This window comes from Notolabrus celidotus, chromosome 16 (genome assembly GCF_009762535.1).
Source record: "Notolabrus celidotus isolate fNotCel1 chromosome 16, fNotCel1.pri, whole genome shotgun sequence".
NCBI lineage: Eukaryota > Metazoa > Chordata > Actinopteri > Labriformes > Labridae > Notolabrus > Notolabrus celidotus.
Genome location: NC_048287.1, coordinates 17,499,974 through 17,522,478, shown reverse-complemented (window position 1 = coordinate 17,522,478; position 22,505 = coordinate 17,499,974). Strand labels below are relative to the sequence as shown.

At 39.8% G+C, this 22,505-nt stretch overlaps 2 protein-coding genes across 6 annotated transcripts in view; both read left to right on the top strand.

The window, feature by feature from the left end:
- The window catches only part of LOC117828050 (CUB and sushi domain-containing protein 3-like), a 293,307-nt gene extending 290,140 nt beyond the window's left edge, over nt 1-3,167 (top strand). Inside the window, exons 69-72 of the mRNA XM_034705024.1 lie at nt 196-332; nt 704-791; nt 1,633-1,768; nt 2,390-3,167. Coding sequence (XP_034560915.1) covers nt 196-332; nt 704-791; nt 1,633-1,768; nt 2,390-2,549 — 521 coding nt within the window. The 3' untranslated portion in view covers nt 2,550-3,167. The remainder of the gene's footprint in view (nt 1-195; nt 333-703; nt 792-1,632; nt 1,769-2,389) is intronic.
- Nucleotides 3,168-7,579: 4,412 nt separating this feature from the next.
- tshz1 (teashirt zinc finger homeobox 1) overlaps nt 7,580-22,505 on the top strand; it is a 195,146-nt gene continuing 180,220 nt past the window's right edge. For all 5 annotated transcript variants that reach the window (XR_004634325.1, XR_004634326.1, XR_004634327.1 and 2 more), the window contains exon 1: nt 7,580-7,855. The gene's annotated coding sequence lies outside the window, so the exon portion shown is untranslated. The remainder of the gene's footprint in view (nt 7,856-22,505) is intronic.

The following is a 22,505-nucleotide window of genomic DNA, read 5'->3' as shown; positions in this document are numbered from 1 at the left end:
ATTTTGTTTTAACCCTTACATAACCAGAACAGCATAGAGGAGGTTTTCTGATATCCAGCAGTGTTTCACATCTACATCCACATAGCTATCCCTCCTTTTTATACTGGGACTAAACTGAATCTGAGACTTGTTATGATATCTGATGACTTTCTCTGTGTTGTATTGTAAACATGTTCTTAACTCTGACCTCTGTAGGCGTGTATAAAGCTGCTGAGGCCAGGTTGTTACTGCTGATGTACCAGGTGAACTATGTGAACCAGGGAAACCAGCCTAAAGATTCCACCATGACTCCAGCCAAAATTATCGAGGACTCTTGGACCATGGATGGATTTGTAAGTCTCAGTGTACATGAAGCAAACCACCCAGTGAGATAAAGATGAGCTAGTTTAATTCAGAAAAGTTAAAGGAATTGTCACATAAATCACTCTTTTTGTAGTAGATTGTTAATAGAAGACTAACAGCTGTAGTTACATGTTGAGATAATCCAACCATTACCATAAGCTGCAATAAAGCAGTGAAAACGCATGTCACAAGCCTTTTATAGTATCTGGACCTCAGTTATGACAACTTCTGCAAATCTTAATTGTGTTTGTTGACTCAAATTGTAGTTATTTATCTTGAACATTCCTATGTTGCAGTGTTGACACACACTAAAAACTGTTTTTCTGACGTAAATCATGTTAAAACCTCTTTTCCTCTCCAGGTATCAGCAGAGCCAGACGGTTCTAGTTACGTGTTCCAGGGTTTCATTCAGGGAAAAGACTATGGACAGTTTGGCCTGCAAAGACTTGGTAATTCGCTCATATTCTTAGAATGTGATAAGATTAGTCTAATAAATTATATATTGAAATAGCTTACAAACTGCTTGTAAGAAGCTTCCTTATGGAGGCAGTGATCAGAGAAGCTTCTCTTTGCTGGCAGCACTGACCTTATTGCTCACGCTGAGTCAGCTTTGCAGTGGATACATTCTTACCAAGAGCAGAAGCTGCTCTCAGGACTTAAAGTCATCTTACACAGACTGAACCCCTTCAACCTGGATCCAAGGATGACTGAAATGTCCATCAGAGACAGAAGCGTGTCCAGACTTGACATATAGAAAACCAGACATTTATACCTATGGGCAATTTTGAGTGACCAATTAACCCAACAAGCATGTTTATGGACTGTGGGAGGAAGCCAGAGTACCTGGAAGGAAAGCAGACATGCATGGGGAGAACACGCAAAATCCACACATAGAAGCCCCAGCTGGGATTGGAACCAGGAACCTTCCATCATGCAGCCCATAAACTATCATAGTTTAGGAACTTTCGGATGGCACCTGGGGTGGCTAGTCAGATTTCAGGCCAATCTCTTTGGACACACTCATGATTGGATAGGGGTAAGCAGTCCCCAACATGAAGTCATACAGTGGCGCTAAAATCTGCAAGCACAAGGTCAAAAATCCTGAGGAAACTAAAAGATTGAACTGCATATAGTCTCAATAATACAGAAAATACAAGCAATATTAAATACAGCCTGGAAGTGTGACAGAAAGACTTAACACTGGAAATGTATCAATTTTAATCCTGTTATAACATGCAGTAATGTGTTGTATTGAGTGGACAATAACATTACGTTTCCTTTGTGGCACAGGTCTTAATATGTCCGAGAGTCAGAACTCTCCACCCCCCCAGCTTGGTACCAACAGCAGTTCAGTGGCTATCGCTATCCTGGTGCCTTTCTTTGCTCTAATATTTACCGGCTTCGGCTTCTATCTCTACAAACAAAGGTACGTTCACATGAAACCCATGATGTGTCTCATTTAAGTTTTTCTCTTTTAAACCATGGGAATAACAAAATAATGTCTGTTGTCACTTCTTGTTTCTTCACCTCAGTTTGTCATTATTGTCATAAGAAACATAGAGATAAGCTTTGTTAGCGTTTTAAGGAGCTGTCTGAGTGCTGAAAACAGAACCCGCCTCACCAGTTTGGCTGCTGAGGCACAGAGAAGAAGTCAAGACACTGTCGGTTTCAAACTGTGATGCAAAACAATTCTGTTTAGAAGGTGTTAAATTGGATTTCTCAGAGATATGATTTAAGCACAAGTGACTGGTGTTCGCTTTGTTAGCAGATGCAAATAACTTCTGTTCTGCTCTTAATACCTTAAAAAAAAAGAAGCTGGCTGAAGGAATTAGTTTTGGAGGGGCTGATTGGAATCTCCTTTGGCTTCAAAAAAAGCACAACGCTCCCTCTAATCCTTCTTTAAGTTTGTTTACTCTGCTTCTACTCCCTCGACTGCATTCACCATTGTCCACTTGCTCCCTAGTTAATATTAATAAACAATTAGAACAATTTTATCTCTCTAACGGTGTATTTACATTTTCTTTACCGTTTTTCTTTTCTTCCACAGAACCACACCAAAAACACAGTACACAGGCTGCTCGGTCCATGAAAACAACAACGGCCAGGCTGCATTCGAGAACCCAATGTACAACACCAACGCCAAGGCTGTGGAGGGGAAGGCGGTTCGATTTGATCCCAATCTGAATACTGTCTGCACCATGGTCTGAGGATTGATGATCCTCACTTGAACCTAATTACTCAGATATCTAATGGGACCACAGTTGGTATTTGGCTGTAGAAGCGGTATGCTAAGTCTTAAACCTCTACATGGTCAACAACATGGGCTACACATCAATCAAAGAAGACCTCAAGTCCCAGATTAGAAACATAAAATCCCCAAGCAGAGGGTAGAGTGTTCCCTTAAAGCCAACATTGTTCATATGTACTGACAAATGTAATTGAAGTACAATATGTTCAAACTCATATTGAGATTTGATATCCAGAGAACAAGAATGAGGAAAACTTAACCGGCTATTTTCTGTTTCTAAGACTCAGCTGGTCATAGCTAGATCAAAATTAGATTCTAAATCAGTCACAGCTATTACACTCCAACCTCTAATTGAACCCTACTCATTCTCTTTAATACCAGTTGTACCGCTGATTAAGCCATGACCTGCTAGTTGGATTTCCTGACGTGTCACCATAACCCAGTGCCGAATTTTATATTTCACACAGAGCTCTAGAGAGATGGAGCCATTCTCCGCTCTGGGAGTAAGCCCTTGCCTGGAGAGAAAAAGAGAGACAGAGAAAGAGAGAGACAGAGAGAGAGACAGAGAAAGAGAGAGAGAGAGAGAGAGAGAGAGAGAGAGAGAGAGAGAGAGAGAGAGAGAGAGAGAGAGAGAGAGAGAGAGAGAGAGAGAGAGAGAGAGCACATTATCAGTGCTCAAGCTGTGGTTATACATCATGGCGATAAACTGCACTACAAAAATGTTTGATATTATTTGTACCATGTCTTCTCCTACTCAACAAATCCTTACTGTGAGGAAGAGAGGCTTAACACATGCAGACAGGGAAGTATGACATGAAGAAGATGTTGTAGAAGACACTGTGAAGCAAAGAAAACAGATTTTTTTTGTAATACTTGTCTTCAACACTGACAGTAACAAGCACTGTCGTTAGTCAGTAAAACAGCCTGACTAGTTCTAAACAGGAGCTTAAAACGACCAAAAAATACAAGACCCTGGTACTACTGGTCTCTGGTCTTTTTCTATTAAAATTGAATCTAAAATTGCTAATGCTAGCCGACAGTAGCAAAAAGTTGCTTTGAAAAGAGCCTAACTAAGCAAAGGATAAGGGCAGCCCCGGAGATGGAGCTATAATCCTAACTGAACTGGGATTAGAGCAAGAGCCAAGCTAAAAGGAGTCTAAAGGGGAGCTAGCACCAGGAGAACAGATGAGAAGAGACGGACTCATCAAATGGATAAACTGCTCCCTCCCATCCAATGGATGAGAGAGGGGAGCGAGCCAACCCCTAACTGAACTGGAAGTAGGGTGAGGAAGTCATCAAGAGAAAACGATGAGATCTTTAAAAATCCTAACGCAGCCAATCAGAGCCTGTCTAACCTGAAATCAACTACTGAGAGAGGTCGGCCTTCCCTCCACATAATGAATCAGATCAGACGGGATACGGCCCTGAGGAATCTGATCCTGTGAATTTCAATGGACTCTGATGAGAAGACGCCGTAACGGATACAGAGGACTCTGATGGACTTCCAAAGAAAAAAGACTTTGAGAAACAGAGAAAGCTCTGGCACTAAAGCACATCTTAACAGGAACACTACCTGTCTAACCCGCTGAGAGACAGACTGACACAGAGACAGACAGATAGATAGAAGGTTAGAGGGAAGCTGACAGAATGAGTGACAGATAGAAGAGATGAAAGGTACACTCACTAACAGAAATCTGAAGAGACAGAAAAGACACAGCTGACAGATGGCATTAAGACCAACGGAAGCAGACAGACAGGTTCAAGAGAGATGAGCGGGGTCTTAAGACTGATGCAGACCCTCGCCCTGTGTCTCTACTCCACAGACAGACAGGTTTAAACGCAGATTAACTGGCTTACAGATGAGCAGACACAGAGCCAGACACACACAGACACAAAGTGATAGACAAGCTAAAAGAAAGACAAACAGGGTTGTAGCCCTCATTTGTGGACACAGCTCCACAGTCATTCTGCACTCTGTGAGTGCTTATCTCCTTTCTTTGTTATTGCTGCAGAATCTTCTGATCTGTAAATCTATTGCATATATATTCGGGAGCATTCACCACCTATATTTTTGTGCTATATATTTACCACAGGGGAGGGGCTGAAGGGGAAAGACAGATTATAGTGAATAATTTTTAGAAAAAAATTGAATAAATATAAAAGATATTTCAACTATGTGCTGTTCACAGACATCACAACCCGTATTTGAGTTCCCTTTTGAATTACTTTGCTCTCTTTGTGTGACGTGAAGTTCCTCTCACCATCACTGTCTTTCCCACTGAGGCGATCATGGGTGTCATTGGTATTGTTGTCATTCTTGTCGAAGATGTGAGGTTTGCCAGCAACAATCATGCTGTTTAAAGTTAATGTGTCAAACGTTCTTCACACATGGCAGATTTCTAAAGTATTAATTGATGGAGTTTTTGTAACGTCTGCTGTTTCCTTTGCCCCTTCACTGGAGCTGTTACATATACGTCCTCCATAACCGTCCCTGTTGTGGCACAGGCAGCATTTTAATGATCTGCTGGAGTAGCGGCACTGTTTTCAGAACCCAACTGGTGATATTATGTCACAAAAATTTGCACATCAAAACTCCTGACTAATGTAGTTTTTCTTTTTCTTCATTCTCAGATGTTGACAAAGTCAGTGTTGTTACAGAAACACAGGAAAAAAAGTTTCCAAAAGAATATTCACTTTTCTGATTATACATGGCCAGACTCTAGTCTAGCTCTGACTCTGCTAAAAATTAAAGTTTAAATTGTCTCTCACAAGACCATAGTGCAAGATGAAATGGATTATAATTTGATATACAGTACATGAATGATGACCTGCACTCAATACATTTATGCTGAACTGTATTTGTGCCGATTCAAGATTTTTTCCTCCCTCTCTCTCTTTTTTGTGTATTTATTAGGAAGTCAAGGGATGAATTTGTGGTGAAACAGAAGCTTTAAAGCCCCTATGTGGAGTTTTTAGCTAGTAAGGAAAGAGACTCATTAACTGTATGCCTCTTTATGACCAAAAATAATAAACAAGACCATCACATGTGATTTAAAATGCCTGTTTCCGCTGTGACAGGGGTATGTGTGGGGGCAGGTATAGCACGCTATAGAAACAGCCTTTTTCCTTTCACCTTTTCCACAGAAAGTGTTCGACATGAGTGTTAAAAGACGGAAGAGTACAATTGTTCTTAAAAATGTAAAGGACTAAAAGGGAATCACTTTGTCCACAGGGGGGGGGGCAAAACTGGCACAAGCAAAGTTCCTCACAGAGGTCCTAAAGAAGTTTTAATTTAAGTTTATTTGTGTCTCTAAATTATTTGTCTGGACTTGTTTGGTTGCAGAATAAGTTTAGAACTTGTCTGCTTCCTATGCAAAATTACTCAATTTTTAAGGATTTAAATCATTTAGCATTTTACCCCTGTGTTAAGATGTGTTTGGTCTTAAAAATCAATCCTGAAAAGAATGTCAATTATGTTAAAAAAAAAATTTCCCTTGTACTGAAATCCACATGAAACATGGATCGTAGCACCCAGTTCACAAGCCTTTAATTAAAAGTCTTTAAAACGTTTGTGCTATTCCTGGCACACTGCAATTTTAATGTTTGTTTGATTGTTTTTCTGGTTGTGACTGTCGTATTTTTAATTCAGAAACACTAAATATCTGACCATTTGGGAGGGAAACTTGAATCAAAGGTTTGCAAAAATATTAAGACCACTGAGATTCTACTTGTTCTATTTTTTCCTATATATATATATATATATTCTGATTTGTCCTGACACCTTTTCTCTCTGTAATAAGCCTCTGTTGTTGCAATGTGTATTGGCCATTCTGATGAAAGAAGAGAAGGTGATTTTTTTATGAAACCATGCCCATAACATCCATGTTACAGTGCCATATTTTAAAGGTTGGGCCTGAAAATGCACCAGACAACACCATATTAGTATTATTATTATTATTATTATTATTATTATTATTATTATTAGTTCTTCATGTGACAGGAGTACATCTATCAATGAGCACGAGTCACAGTTTTTGTTTCTTAAACTTTTGTTTCTGAGGTTTTGATTTCAGGGTTGATATCTCACTTGATGAATACCAGTTGTTGGTAATGAGTCTGATTTAAAGGTTTCATATCTGAATATGGGTCTAGGATGGTTTTTAATGAGTCTGGGTGTCACAGTGAGCAAAAATATCTATTTGTTGTGGGAACCCCTGCTGCTGATATCACAGGCACCAACTGCAACCAGCTCAATGAAAACTCCTTTTTAATTTGTTTTTAATTTAAAAGCATTTTTGGCTGCAGCTTTGTTGTTTATCAATGCTGTGATTGCCCCACATTGCATTGCTTTAGTGATATTGTTCAGTATTACAGTTTGGATTGGTTGTTGCTGCTGTCGTTGTTACTGTTGCTGTTTCTTTTGTTTCTTTTCTGTTTTATTTTGATTTATTTTTTCGGTATGGATCTGACACAGTGCCTACCAAAAACCATGGGACCCTCCCTGTCACCGACATACATGCACACATACATATACCTAAAAACGTACACAATTACATACAAACCAACACACAAACATACACATACACACATGCTCCAGTCCTCCCCCTTCATCAGAAATCCTTTTTTTCTAAGCTTCAGTCTATTTTGCCACAAGCTTTTCCTACTGACTGACCGCAATAAGACCCATGTGATTTGAAAGACTTAAAAGCTGTTCCTGCCCGGGGACATTGGAAATATTCACCATTTGAAAAAAAAAGATGAAATATAGAATAAAAAAGTGTTTTGTACAGAAATATATTTTTATGATGAAATTATTTGTAAAATGTATGAATCTATTATGTAAATTTTCAATGCAATGTAAGATTAAAAAAGGCTAATTGCTTTTGTAAAAACGTGTCTTTCTTTATTGACTGTTCCATTATGCTGTTCGTTGATTACACTTGGTGTTATGTGTTACACATATGGAACTGCCCCCTGGCGGGCAGTACGTACTTCCACCATGACTTCCACATGCTACCAGAAGTCACCGGGCTCTGCTGCCAGCTGCGTGCTTAATTCAGGTGTTAGTAGCTGTTAAGCTAACCATATTTAATTGGATTCACTACCTGGCGACCGGATAAATCCAGGCGTGCTTCTAACTCCATCTGAGAAAGAAAATCCCCAGAGGAGGAAATTGTGGATTATTACTAATAGAAGCTCAGCTGTCTGCTGATGGAACAAACACTGGCTACCATCAAAGTTCACATGTGGAACTGTTCATCAATGGTAAGTTGCAGAAAACACTGAGTACTTAATTAATGTCGGCCTTTCTTTACTATCTACTTGTTCTGACATGGCTGGTTTTCCTGGACGATTCAAACAACTCCCTCTGTAACTTATTTACACCACTAGCAAACTAGCAACTGGTAGCTTATATTAAAATAGCTCTGGCCAGAATTGGTACATTTTACGGCTTTTTGTGCTACTTTTTTTTTTTCGTCTAAAGATTATTTTGGTTTTCATCAATGCCAGCAACATCATTTCTCTTTGGCAGTTATTTTTGGTGAAATTTAAAAATTGTTATGTCAAAACATATGAGAAGTCTATATTAAGCTCTGGCAACAATTTGACCCAGTTAACCACATTCACGTCCAAAAGATGACTATTGACTCCAATTCAAACACCACTTTTTGATCCCTCAATCATTACAGTATAAATCGATGTATCCTATGATATTAGTCTTTCATTTTGTGGAATTGGCTTCAATTTGTAGTTCAAACTATTGTCCACCAGAGGGGGCTTTTAATAAAAGAAAAATTCCACAGGGATTTTTCCTCACTAAATTCCTGTAGAGGGCACCATTGCTTTGCAATGGAGCCAAAGGCTTTTTGGAAAGTGAAAGGTGTTTCTATAACATGGATGTCTCTGAAGTGTGTGTGTGTGTGTGTGTGTGAGTGTGCCATGCACGCTCGCGTGAGCGCGCTCGTGGGGGTTTCATTAGGGACTGTTTTCAGAGAAAGAACAAATCCTCCCTCTCATCTCGCAAGCACACACCCCTTATCACATCCACAACTCACAAGCACATTCAACACACACACACACACACACACACACACACCTTAATGTGCACTCACATGCATTACAACCAAAAAGAGTGCAAGCAGGTGTAAAGGCACTGTCACACCTTGACGATTTAGCCAGCATATGCTGGCGTATAAAAAACAGGGTTCCCACGCTTCCTGGAAAACCTGGAAAACAGTTGACCAGTTTTCCAGTACTGGAAAACACCTGGAAAATGGGAGAAAAAGTCAAATGTCCTGGAAAATCACATATAGTCCTGGAAAATTATTCCAGCATGGCTGCGTGCGACCTGACCCTATTAACAAAACACATCCCCATTCATTGAAAGTTGAGTGCACGCTGTGCTGGAAAAGACAGCGACACTGCGCAACTTTTTTCACATCTTTTATCCTTCACTTCATAATCATGCATTCACAGAAAACGGGGGTATATTGTTTATGTTTTATGGTACATTTGGCTCAATTACCGTACTCTAGCTCAGTTGTTCTCAAAGTGGGGTCCTGGGACCCCTGGGGGTCTGCGAACCATAGCGTGGGGGTCCGTGAAATAATTTGAATACATTTCTAGTAAATCATAAAATTGTGCTGTGTCATTATAAAACAGCATATACAGTACACCATTGTTATGATACCATTTGGTGGCTCGAAGGGATATGTGAGTCTTGCTACTGTTAATTTTCTGAAAGCGTTTAAGATCAATTACTTGAAAAGTATAAATGCTGTCATGTTGAGTCCACAAGGGATGAAATGACCCTCTGTTTTAAAGTATACAAGTGGTATTTACTTGATTCAAATTGAAGTGTTATCTGTTTATCACTATGGTACAGGTCTGAAGTATTCACATTGATACGTTTTACAATACAAATAGTTCCAAGGGCAACTAAGAGTGCAAATGGTAGTAAGCATGTGCTTTAGTGATGGGAAGTTGGGCTCTTTTCAGAGAGCCGGCTCTTTTGACTCGGCCCCCAAAGAAGAGCCGGCTCTTTCAACTCCCGAACGGCTCTTAATTTAAGATCTTTTGTAGCCGTATATTTTACCTTAACTTTGCAAAAACTAATGGTTTGTTTTGAAAACCCTTTAACGTAAGGTGTTTTATGAGATGCCTTATAATTGCCCAATTGTGTGCATTTATTCTGTTACAAAATCATTCTCACCCTGATCCAAGGGTTATGATTAGGGTTAGGGTTGGGGTTAGGGTTAGGGTTGTGATTAGGGTTAGGGTAAGGGTTGTGATTAGGGTTAGGGTAAGGGTTGTGATTAGGGTTAGGGTTGGGGTTAGGGTTGTGATTAGGGTTAGGGTTGGGGTTAGGGTTGTGATTAGGGTTAGGGTTAGGGTTAGGGTTGTGATTAGGGTTAGGGTTAGGGTTGTGATTAGGGTTAGGGTAAGGGTTGTGATTAGGGTTAGGGTAAGGGTTGTGATTAGGGTTAGGGTTGGGGTTAGGGTTGTGATTAGGGTTAGGGTACGGGTTGTGATTAGGGTTAGGGTTAGGGTTAGGATTAGGGTTAGGGTTGGGGTTAGGGTTAGGGTTGTGATCAGGGTTAGGGTAAGGGTTGTGATTAGGGTTAGGGTTGTGATTAGGGTTAGGGTTGTGATTAGGGTTAGGGTTAGGGTTAGGGTTGGGGTTAGGGTTACGGTTGTGATTAGGGTTAGGGTTGGGGTTAGGGTTACGGTTGTGATTAGGGTTAGGGTTAGGATTAGGGTTAGGGTTGTGATTAGGGTTAGGGTTGTGATTAGGGTTAGGGTTAGGGTTAGGATTAGGGTTAGGGTTGGGGTTAGGGTTACAGTTGTGATAAGGGTTAGGATTGTGATTAGGGTTAGGGTTGTCGTTAGGGTTAGGGTTGTGATTAGGGTTACGGTTGTCATTAGGGTTAGGGTTAGGGTTGTGATTAGGGTTAGGATTAGGGTTAGGGTTGTGATTAGGGTTGGGGTTGTGATTAGGGTTAGGGTTGTGATTAGGATTAGGGTTGTGATTAGGGTTACGGTTGTCATTAGGGTTAGGGTTAGGGTTGTGATTAGGATTAGGGTTGTGATTAGGGTTACGGTTGTCATTAGGGTTAGGGTTAGGGTTGTGATTAGGGTTAGGGTTGTGATTAGGGTTAGGGTTAGGGTTGTGATTAGGGTTAGGGTTGTGATTAGGGTTAGGGTTGGGGTTAGGGTTACGGTTGTGATTAGGGTTAGGGTTGGGGTTAGGGTTACGGTTGTGATTAGGGTTAGGGTTAGGATTAGGGTTAGGGTTGTGATTAGGTTTAGGGTTAGGATTAGGGTTAGGGTTGGGGTTAGGGTTACAGTTGTGATTAGGGTTAGGATTGTGATTAGGGTTAGGGTTGTGGTTAGGGTTAGGGTTGTGATTAGGATTAGGGTTGTGATTAGGGTTACGGTTGTCATTAGGGTTAGGGTTGTGATTAGGGTTAGGATTAGGGTTAGGGTTGTGATTAGGGTTGGGGTTAGGGTTGTGATTAGGGTTAGGGTTGTGATTAGGGTTAGGGTTAGGGTTGTGATTAGGGTTAGGGTTGTGGTTAGGGTTAGGGTTGGGGTTAGGGTTAGGGTTGTGATTAGGGTTAGGGTTGTGATTAGGGTTAGGGTTGGGGTTAGGGTTAGGGTTGTGATTAGGGTTAGGGTTAGGGTTGTGATTAGGGTTAGGGTTGTGGTTAGGGTTGGGGTTAGGGTTAGGGTTGTGGTTAGGGTTGGGGTTAGGGTTAGGGTTGTGATTAGGGTTAGGGTTGTGATTAGGGTTAGGGTTAGGGTTGTGATTAGGGTTAGGGTTAGGGTTGTGATTAGGGTTAGGGTTAGGGTTGTGATTAGGGTTACGGTTGTGATTAGGGTTAGGGTTGTGATTAGGGTTAGGGTTAGGGTTAGGATTAGGGTTAGGGTTGGGGTTAGGGTTAGGGTTGTGATTAGGGTTAGGGTTGTGATTAGGGTTAGGGTTGGGGTTAGGGTTAGGGTTGTGATTAGGGTTAGGGTTAGGGTTGTGATTAGGGTTAGGGTTGTGGTTAGGGTTGGGGTTAGGGTTAGGGTTGTGGTTAGGGTTGGGGTTAGGGTTAGGGTTGTGATTAGGGTTAGGGTTGTGATTAGGGTTAGGGTTAGGGTTGTGATTAGGGTTAGGGTTGTGATTAGGGTTAGGGTTAGGGTTGTGATTAGGGTTAGGGTTGTGATTAGGGTTAGGGTTAGGGTTGTGGTTAGGGTTGGGGTTAGGGTTAGGGTTGTGATTAGGTTTAGGGTTAGGATTAGGGTTAGGGTTAGGGTTAGGATTAGGGTTAGGGTTGGGGTTAGGGTTAGGGTTGTGATTAGGGTTAGGGTTAGGGTTGTGATTAGGGTTAGGGTTGTGATTAGGGTTAGGGTTGTGATTAGGGTTAGGGTTAGGGTTGTGATTAGGGTTAGGGTTGTGATTAGGGTTAGGGTTAGGGTTGTGATTAGGGTTAGGGTTAGGGTTAGGATTAGGGTTAGGGTTGGGGTTAGGGTTAGGGTTGTGATTAGGGTTAGGGTTGTGATTAGGGTTAGGGTTAGGGTTGTGATTAGGGTTAGGGTTAGGGTTGTGATTAGGGTTACGGTTGTGATTAGGGTTAGGGTTGTGATTAGGGTTAGGGTTGTGATTAGGGTTAGGGTTGTTATTAGGGTTAGGGTTAGGATTAGGGTTAGGGTTAGGGTTAGGATTAGGGTTAGGTTTAGAACCAGAACTTAACTTAAGCATACAGAACCAGAACCAAACTCATGCAATCAGAACCAGAACCAAATCAGACCCGAACCTGAACCGAAACAGAACCCTACCAGAACTGAACCAGAACCAAACCAGAACAAAACCGAACCAGAACCGAACCAAAACCGAACCAGAACCGAACCAGAGCTGAACCAGAACCGAACCAGAACTGAACCAGAACCGACCGGAACCGAACCAGAACCGAACCAGAACCGTACCAGAACCGAACCAGAACCAAACCAGATCCGAACCAGAACCGTACCAGAACTGAACCAGAACCGAACCTGAACCGAACCAGAACCATACAAGAACCATACCAGAACTGAACCAGAACCATACCAGAACCGAACTAGAACCAAACCAGACCCGAACCTGAACCGAACCAGAACCCTACCAGAACTGAACCAGAGCCAAACCAGAACCGAACCAGAACAAAACCGAACCAGAACCGAACCAGAGCCGAACCAGAACCGAACCGGAATTGAACCAGAACCGTACCAGAACTGAACCAGAACCGAACCGGAATCGAACCAGAACCGTACCAGAACCAAACCTGAATCGAACCAGATCCGAACAAGAACCATACCAGAACTGAACCAGAACCGAACTTGAACCATACCAGAACCATACCAGAACCAAACCAGAACCGTACCAGAACTGAACCAGAACCGAACCTGAACCGAACCAGAATGGAACCAGAACAGAACCAAACCAGAACCATACCAGAACAGAACCAGAACAGAACCGAACTCAAGCAAACTGAACCAGACAGAACCAACTCAGGTAAACAGAAACAGAACCAATTCAAGCAAACTGAACCAGAACCAAACTTGAGCAAACATTATTAATGTCCTCAGGTTGGCATTGAGAAAAAATCTGATGCCTCAGCTTGGATGGGCTGATCAGATTTCTCCTCTCAGTGAGTATTTGCTCTGTCTTTGAGAAGACTCTCTCTGAAGGAACAGATGAAGCCACGATACACAGCCTCCCCTCCATCACCTGTATCCTATATCCTCACATATGATTGGCCGCATGGCCGCCATGCTGACCCTAACCCTAATCCTAACCCTAACCCTAATCATAACCCTAAACATAATCATAACCCTAACCCTAATCCTAACCCTAAACCTAACCCTAATCATAATCATAACCCTAACCCTAAACCTAATCACCCTAAATTTGATTCTGGTTCTGTTTGCTTGAGTTGGTTCTGGTTTTGTTTGCCTGAGTTTGGTTCTGGTTCTGGTTCTGTTTGCTTGACTTGGTTCTGGTTCTGTTTGCTTGAGTTTGGTTCTGGTTCTGTTTGCTTGAGTTTGGTTCTGCTTTTGTTTGCTTGAGCTTGGTTCTGGATCGGTTCGGTTTGGTTCTGTTTCAGTTTGGTTCTGTTTCTCTTTGCTTGAGTTTTGTTCTGGTTCTGGTTCTGTTTGCTTGAGTTCGGTTCTGGTTCGGTTTGCTTGAGTTCGGTTCTGGTTCGGTTCTGGTTCAGTTTGGTTCTGTTTCTGTTTACTTCCACTTAGTACTGGTTCTAACCCTAACCCTAATTTTAATCCTAACTCTAACCCTTATCATAACCCCAACCCACACCCTAATCATTACCCTAACCCTAATAACCCTAACCCTAATCCTAATCCTAATCCTAATCATAACCCAACCCTTATGACCCTAACCCTTATCATAACCCCAACCCAAACCCTAATCATTACCCTAACCCTAATAACCCTAACCCTAATCCTAATCCTAATCATAACCCAACCCTAATGACCCTAACCCTTATCATAACCCCAACCCAAACCCCAATCATAACCCTGACCATAATCATAACCCTAATCCTTGAGTTTGGTTCTGGGTCTGTTTGCTTGAGTTTGGTTATGTTTGCATGAGTTTGGTTCTGGTTCTGTTTGCTTAAGTTTAGTTCTGGTTCTAACCCTAACCCTAACTTTAATCATAACCCTAAAAGTTGTAGCTTGTTTTCTAAAGCTACAACTTTTGACCCACTGTTCCATGACTCTCATGTCATAATAGGTTTTTCAAATATTAAATATTATGTTCAAATAAAATCAAATATTACAGAGTGGTTCAATTTAAAAATGAATGTATCACTCCAAAACCTAATTGGTTTCTCAAATGAATATTGTGCAAAAACATTGAATTGTGATAAAATAATAATAATAATAATAATAATAATAATAATAATAATAATAATAATAATAATAATAATAATAATAATAATACAGCTTCCTTTATGAGACAAAGTGTATCTGCCAATTATAATTATGCAACATAAATATTTAATAGTAGATATAGCCTACTGTAAGTGTTACAGACCTAAACATACATTGTGGGACATTTTTTCTCTACCAAATTTTTATTAAATTTTGGTTGTCACCAGAAAAGTTAGGATGAGGCAAAAAAATAACATTGTTAGAATAAATTATACTACCATTATTATTATTATTATTATTATTATTATTATTATTATTATTATTATTATTATTATTATTATTATTGCTATTATTATTTATGTATTATTATTGTTGTTATTTATTTATTGTATTATTATTATTATTATTATGATCATTACATAGAATGATTTAAATATGGAAATAAACAGCACTGTGGCAGCTAGTTGTTAGCTAGTCATTAGCTAGTTATTAACAACAGCACACTAATTGTATGTATGTTTGCAGAATAATTCATAGATATCATGCCACTGTAAGTGGTACATCACCATCTACCATCTGGTGGTGTGATGGAAACAAATCTAGATGTATTGGTTGTTACCCACTGAGATAGTTCCCAAAGTTTCTGGTAATACGTTTAGTGTACGTCCAGTTTAGGGAAGGCCCTTTGCTGTTTCACTGTGACAGACACATCCCAAGTGTCGTTGTCATAGCCACAAAACAGAGGCTCCAATTTCATAGTTTAGTCAAAATACACATTTTTGTAGACATGGGGTGCTTCTCAAAGCTCTAAACGTCCATCCTAGCGTCTCTTCCTCGCGTCTTAGTCCCGCCCACCAGAGATGCGAGGAAATGAAACAAGAGGAGAGGAGATTTGTATTTAGAGAAATGAGACGTCTTCTCCTCCGGAACGTCACGTGAAGCGACGTCGGTTTGTGATGACGGCTTTAACAGCTGTTTGTGTCTACACACATGACTGTAATACCTCTGATATATAAACAGTGACACAGCTCTGTCTCTGTGTTTACCTGTTTAACAAACACCTGCAGAAGAAGAGAATCTGCTCTCGGTTTATTCTGTCCTGAAGCATTACGGATCGATTCACCGGTAAAATGCCTCATTATTAAATTATTTATTACTTTAAAGGAAAATAGAAACCATGCAACTCTTTTCAAACCCCGTGCTCATTAATGATCAGCCTCATATGAAACTTTATTAACCTGACAGGAAATATAACAAGTGTTTTTACTAACAGACAAACTTTACTGTCAGACTTTTCTTCATGAAGAAAACGAGAACAAACGAGGAAACCAACAGGAGAAATAACTGATCATGAATATGATCATCTATTATCCATTACTCTATTTCGTTAGACAGTGAATCTGACAAAAACAATCATATATAACATAATCCATCCTCTGTTATATTGAATTTATGATTTTGCATTCAGTATTTTGTGTTTAAAACTCACATCAAACACTTTTTGATCTCAGATCATCACATACAGACTGTTTAGAGTCCATCGTGTGTTTATGATCTGTTTCAGGGCACCCTTAATGACTGTTTTAAGGTCCGTCTTTTCTCTGTTATTAAACTCAGCTGATGTTAAGTTTCGTTTAGTCAGAGTCGCTGCAGCGTCCAATCAGTGAGAGGTATCCGATAAGGGGGCGTGTCTGTCAGAGAAAAGACTTCCGCAAAGTCTGCTCTCGTGTTTCCTCGATTATCCCTCCTCGGATCAGTCTCCTCGCTCCTCGCTCCTCTCTCCTCCAGCAGCGTTTAGAGCTTTGGGACACAAGCAGGACGCAAGTTAAAATGGCGCGTCAGTAACTACTTCCGGTTTGAGCGAGGAGCGAGGAGAGTGCAGTTTAGAGCTTTGAGATGCACCTCAGGTCCGTTATGACATCTGTTTTCTTCCATTTTAGTAAGTGATTAACTTGAAACAATCTCAAACCAAAATATGACTTATGCAAGGTCTTCCCTGAAAAAGGCATTGTCTGGGTGGAAGCATGTGTTGCTCCAAAATGTATTGTTCAGCATTAATGGTGCCTCCCCAGATAAGTAAGATATACACCATGGTCACTTATGCATCTCCATACCATTACGGATGTTGGCTTTTGAACTGTGTGCTCATAAGAAGCTGTGTGGTCCCCTCTCTTCTTCAGAGTGAAGGACACTGCGTCCATGATTTCCAAAGAGAATGTCAAACTTTACTTTGCCACACCGCAAGAAAGTTTTCCACTTTGCCTTAGCCTATCTTAGAAGAGCTAAGGCCCAGAGAAGTCTTCATCCTTTCTGGATTATGTTTACAAATGGTTTCTTCTTTGCTCGGTACAGTTTAACCCTGCAACTTGCTGGCATCAACTGTACATTTTTCTTTTTCATAAAACAATAACATTTTCTGGGCCTTTTCATGTCTTCTACATGACATGGAGCAGTATCTCTCAGCATTCTTTATTGCTGCATAACATTTACATTACACTCAGTTAAAAAACCAGGTGTGGGCTGCAACAAATCGTCATCATTTGACACCTTGGGAATAAGAGTGAGTAGACTTGTTCCAGTTTCCCCAAAAAAGTTTGACGTCATGAATATTGTTTTTTTTCTCACATTTTAACACACTTCTCAGTATAAATAGAATGAGACTGATTAACACATCTGTCTTGTTGGCTGAACTACATTTACACTTGCTTTTCAAACAGAAAAGTGGAGCAAAGCTGACAGTGAAAAGTTCACAGAAGTGGAACTTTATGAAAATAGGTCTTGATAAGAGATGGCTGCTTTAACTGTCACTGAACAAACACATCAATCAATCAATCAATCAATCAATCAATCAATCAATCTTTATTTGTATAGCGCCAAATCACAACAAACGTTATCTCAAGACGCTTTTACAAACATAGGAGGTCTAGACCACTCTATGTCAAATTATGAACAGAGACCCAACTTCAAGACAGGGTAAGACTCAGTCTGACCCCACCTTAATCCATCATGAGCATTGCACATCGCAGTATTTAGCTAGTTACAGTGGTGAGGAAAAACTTCCTTTTAACAGGCAGAAACCTCAGGCAGAACCAGACTCATGTTAGACAGCCATCATGCCTCGACCGAGTTGGGTCTGGAAAGACCGATAGAGGGGAGTAAGAGAGAGAGGTGATAGTGATGAGACGAGTCGTAGAAGCTGTTGCCGCTGGAGTCCAGCACGTCCGTATCAGCTGGAGTCCAGATCGTCCACAGCAGGAGGACGTCTACAGCAGCTCAGAGGAATCTACGAGACAATGGAGCTCAGGGACTCCAGAAAGGTCTATGGTTAGTAACTTTAATGGGACAGGCAGAGTTAAAGTAAGTGATGAGGGGGTTGGGGGGAAGGGGGTGAGCTAGGATCCCAGTGTGTCAGTGTGCCAGTTCCCCCGGCAGTCTAGGCCTATAGCAGCATGACAAAAGCTGGTCCAAGCCTGATCCAGCTCTAACTATAAGCATTATCAAAAAGGAAAGTTTTAAGTCTACTCTTAAAAGTGGAGAGGGTGTCTGCCTCCCGGACCCTGACTGGTAGATGATTCCAAAGGAGAGGGGCCTGATAACTGAAGGTTCTACCTCCCACACTACTTTTAGAGGTCTGTGCTACACTTACTTTACAATGGAATATAGATTTTGCTCTTATTTTACATGATGGGTTCAGGTAGAAATGCGTGCAACTTTTGAGGAATCTTTAGATCTGTAGATTGATTACAGAGCAGCAGTGATTTTATTGATTGTACTTGATATGAGATTTCCTGCAGTTTCAGTACACTTGGCCTTACAGAGGATCAGATGCCTAAGTGTGTGAGTTGCATTTGCAATATATTTCTTTCCCTGCATATCGTTCCACATATAACCACTAGATGGCAGCAGTTGGCCTCTGTACAGTAATGGTATGTTAGAACAGCAGTCTGCCTGGCACATGTGTTCTCAGCTTGACATGTTACATGGAATGATATGGGATGATGTTGCAGAGGAAAGTTGTGTCATTTTGTTCATCTAAAGACTCATAGCACTTTTAAAAAAAAATCTTGAGCTGGACTTCAAAAGGAGCTGCAGTGTTTTTTTGGCTTCATGTTTCACTTTTGAGAAACTAATTGATGGTTTGTTTTTGGTGTTGTTTGGATGAAGATCAACACTCTTTATCTCTCCATCCAACTGGAGCAGTTTGGCCTGTTTTTCTCTCTCTGCTTCAGAAATTAGTTTTCAAATCAAGATGATTACAAACATCTTAATAAATAAATAATAAAGGGGGAGTTGAACACAAAAGCACAAAAACAAATGACAAGAATCTTGTTAATGCTTGCAGTGTTTGATGTTCATGACCGCCCTCATTTTCTTTGGCCTGGCAGCTCAGTGTGTGATCAGGAAATAATCAGTAGTTGGCTGATCTGTGAATCTGCCTTCCAGCTTTGACTTCAATATTAATGTCAGAGTCCTGGTAGTATCTGCTGTGATAGTTTAATATGCTCTGTTTAGAGCAGACACTGTTTAATTATACAGTGGTCTATAACAGCCACAATGTCCATGTGTACACACAAAGCACTTATTATTTATACAAATTAAAAACCTTTATGATTGAGTAATTCTCATTTATGAAGATGTGAGTAATATATTTCTCTCATTACACGGGTCAGTGTTCACTGCTGAACACGTTTTATTGACCATAATCACAATGATGTATTGTTATGTTTCGGTGCTCCATGTTTGCCTGTATTGGCAAGATCAGATCAGTAGATGGCGCCAGCATTACTCTGAATTTCTTCCAAGAGTTGGCACAAACACAACAATCATGCAAACATGTATAAAATATATTTTATTTATGTTCTAAAGAAGTTGATAAATAAATAAATCAATAAAGGCAATGGTGATAAAAAAGGAAGAGACAAAATACATACACTGCATAAGTGAATTAATAATTATTTAAATGAGTATACGATAACAATGGTTTAAAAATAAATATTAAATACAATAAATAAACAATTAAACAAACAAATAAAAGCAATAGTTAATACATTTAGAATAATTACAATATTAAATAAATGAATACATAAAATAATAATAATAAACAAATCAAATAAATGTTTGATACATTTAGAATAAATAGAATAATACATAAATTAATAAATAAGTCAATAAATAAATAAGAGCAATGGTTAAAAAATGCACAGTAAATTAAATATTAAATTATTATTAAGTACAAAAAGTGGACTGGATTTTCTGGTAAACCAACAATCAAACTAAGTTGTATTATAGAAGTTAGTGGAAATCTGCATCATTTTAGGCCTCCATGATGATTTCTTAGGAAAAGAAAAATGATAGGAATAAAATTTAAATAAGAAAATATATTTTAAAAAGGGTCAATATCCCAGTAGTGTTATTATTTTGCAGAGGTTTTGTTGTTGGAGAAAGTTTAAAGTAGAATTGGATGATTTAAACAAACACAGAGGATCCAGTGTTAGTAAAACAGCTGTTAGAAAGGCAAGTAAATTATGTATTTAATCCACAATATATATATATATATATATATATATATATATATAATGGATCTTGGTAAACTAAAGTATTATGTGTGTGTATGTATCGTTCTTTCAGTTGCTTCATGTTGTCAGTAGATGGAGCTTGATAACCTTTAAATCCAAAATACTGTCATTGAGTTAGAGTATAGAACACACAGATGGTGCTCCTGAACTTCACAGAATGCCTTCAGATGAACAACAATTTATTCTGAGCATTTATTTCTCAATTAGAGACAAAGATCTGAGATAAGAAGAGCACAACCAACAATTGTAAATAAACCTAAAATACCTGTAATCCCAGTTTGGTAACGAGAATGTGTTTTTTTTTTGTCTCAAAACCCTCTCCGTTTGGTCTTCTATTTAGTGAGGGGACAAAGAGGAACACTCAGCCCAGGTGTGTGTGTGTGTGTGTGTGTGTGTGTGTGTGTGTGTGTGTGTGTGTGTGTGTGTGTGTGTGTGTGTGTGTGTGTGTGTGTGTGTGTGTGTGTGTGTGTGTGTGTGTGTGTGTGTGTCGAACTGGGACAAGCTGAGGCTGCAGGCTCTGTGGGAAAGATAATGATGCAGTGAAGCTCCTCCAGAAGTCCTCTGGTGTGTGAAGCTCTCGTGGAGCGAGTGTGTGAGAGAGGTAACTGTAAGGCACAGGCCATAATTTGTCTCCACGGCTGCACTAATAAAGGAACAGGGTGGTTAGAGATCAAGTTGGATGATTTTTAAGGATGTGGATGATGATTTGTTCAGATCGAGACTGTTTTTGTTGAAGCATTTAGTTGAGGAGGAATATGAAGTACAGTTACTTGTGATTGGTTAATCCATGTCTTTAGTTTTGACAGTTTTAAAAGCGTCATCTCCTTCTTCACCACCATGTCTTCACTTCCTCCCATTGACTCTGAAATCTGCAACTTACACCTCATCTTAAAAGTATGCCTCTCATCTCTCCTCGCTGTCCCCTTTGCCTTCTGTTCTTTTATTTTCTCTCCATATTTCCAGAAATCTGAGCTTTCCTCCTCTTTGTGCTTTCTCTTAGTGGAAGATTCAGGAGTACCAGAAAAACACACATGAACACAAGCAGAACAAATCAATATGAATTTCTGGTTTAAAAAAAACCTACAATGTGAGCACAACTTCTGGCTCTGGGAATCTTCAGGATTCTTAGAATCTGATTTAATAACAGAGAAACAATTCAAGTGTCTGAATTTAGCTGAGCACAACTTTTCTGGTCAGTGTATCTTCACTTTCCATTCTTTTCCAACTATCAAAATTTATTGCAGAGCTCATTTTTTTTCCTTTTTTAAAATCTTAAACCAGAGCGACTAAACGGCGTCTTCCTCTCCTCCTGCCTCCCGCAGTCTTCCTCCTCCTCCTCCTCCTGTGACAGAGAGCTTTCCCAGATTCTTCCAGCTTCTCTGTCTTCCACCGCTCCCGAAAAATCAATCCGGGATTAGGCTTGATTACACGGATACCCCTCTGGGACGCTTTATTTCAATGAATTAGTTGAGTGAGTGAACAGAAGTGCAACAGAACGGTATTTTGTACCAGCCACATAAATTATGCATCGTCTGTGGATATCAACCGGCCTTGATCATCTTTTTTTTCCTGCTCTGCATTCAGAGGGAGAGAAATTGTTAATTGCCAGCCTTGTCACATATAATCTGGGCTGTGTTTGATGTACAATAGGGATGTAGTCTGTATGTTGCTTATTTATTTATGTGCTGATGAAAAAGAGACCTAGAAAAAATGTTTGTGTGCTGTTTTGTGTTTTTACACTTTATGCTTATAGAGCTATGTAGATGAACAAATAAGAAAATGCATTGATCCCACATATATCATAGTTTTTATTAATTTTTTCACATCCTACTGATGTGTCCATGCAGCCTGTTTACAGAGCTGCTTTATTTTTACATAATGAATATTGTTTTGGTTTTTTGGAGCTGAGTTTCTGTCGCCATGTAAAAAACTGCACCTTTAAATGTTAGAAAATAAATCTTGCACAATTTTATCTAAATTAAAGGGGCTTTAAAAAGAGTAATACTCAGTTTAATGATTTTATAATGTGCTCATAAAAGTGTAAGGAGTTTTTCACTGATGGTGTAATGAAATTTATATTCCTGACTTATTATTTAAAGTGTACAAACTCTGAAATATGATTGACAGAGTCACACAAATCTGTGATCACCCCACCCCCCCCCCGATTGCAATGCATTTTAAGGGCTTGAAATATTTAAAAATGCAAATTGCATGCAACAATTAGCATATGGCAGTATTTAAAAAGCAGTGTCCTTGCCTAAAGAGGGGTTTGTAGCAGACAAAGAGAGGGATTATGGGAGGACACCCACCCGTGTTTTGATCGCAGCACCATTGGCCAAGTCTCATTTCAGTAAACAAAAGGCTCCTCAAGAGGCTTGATGGTGCATTTAGTCAAACATGTACAGCGCTGTGACCAAATGTAA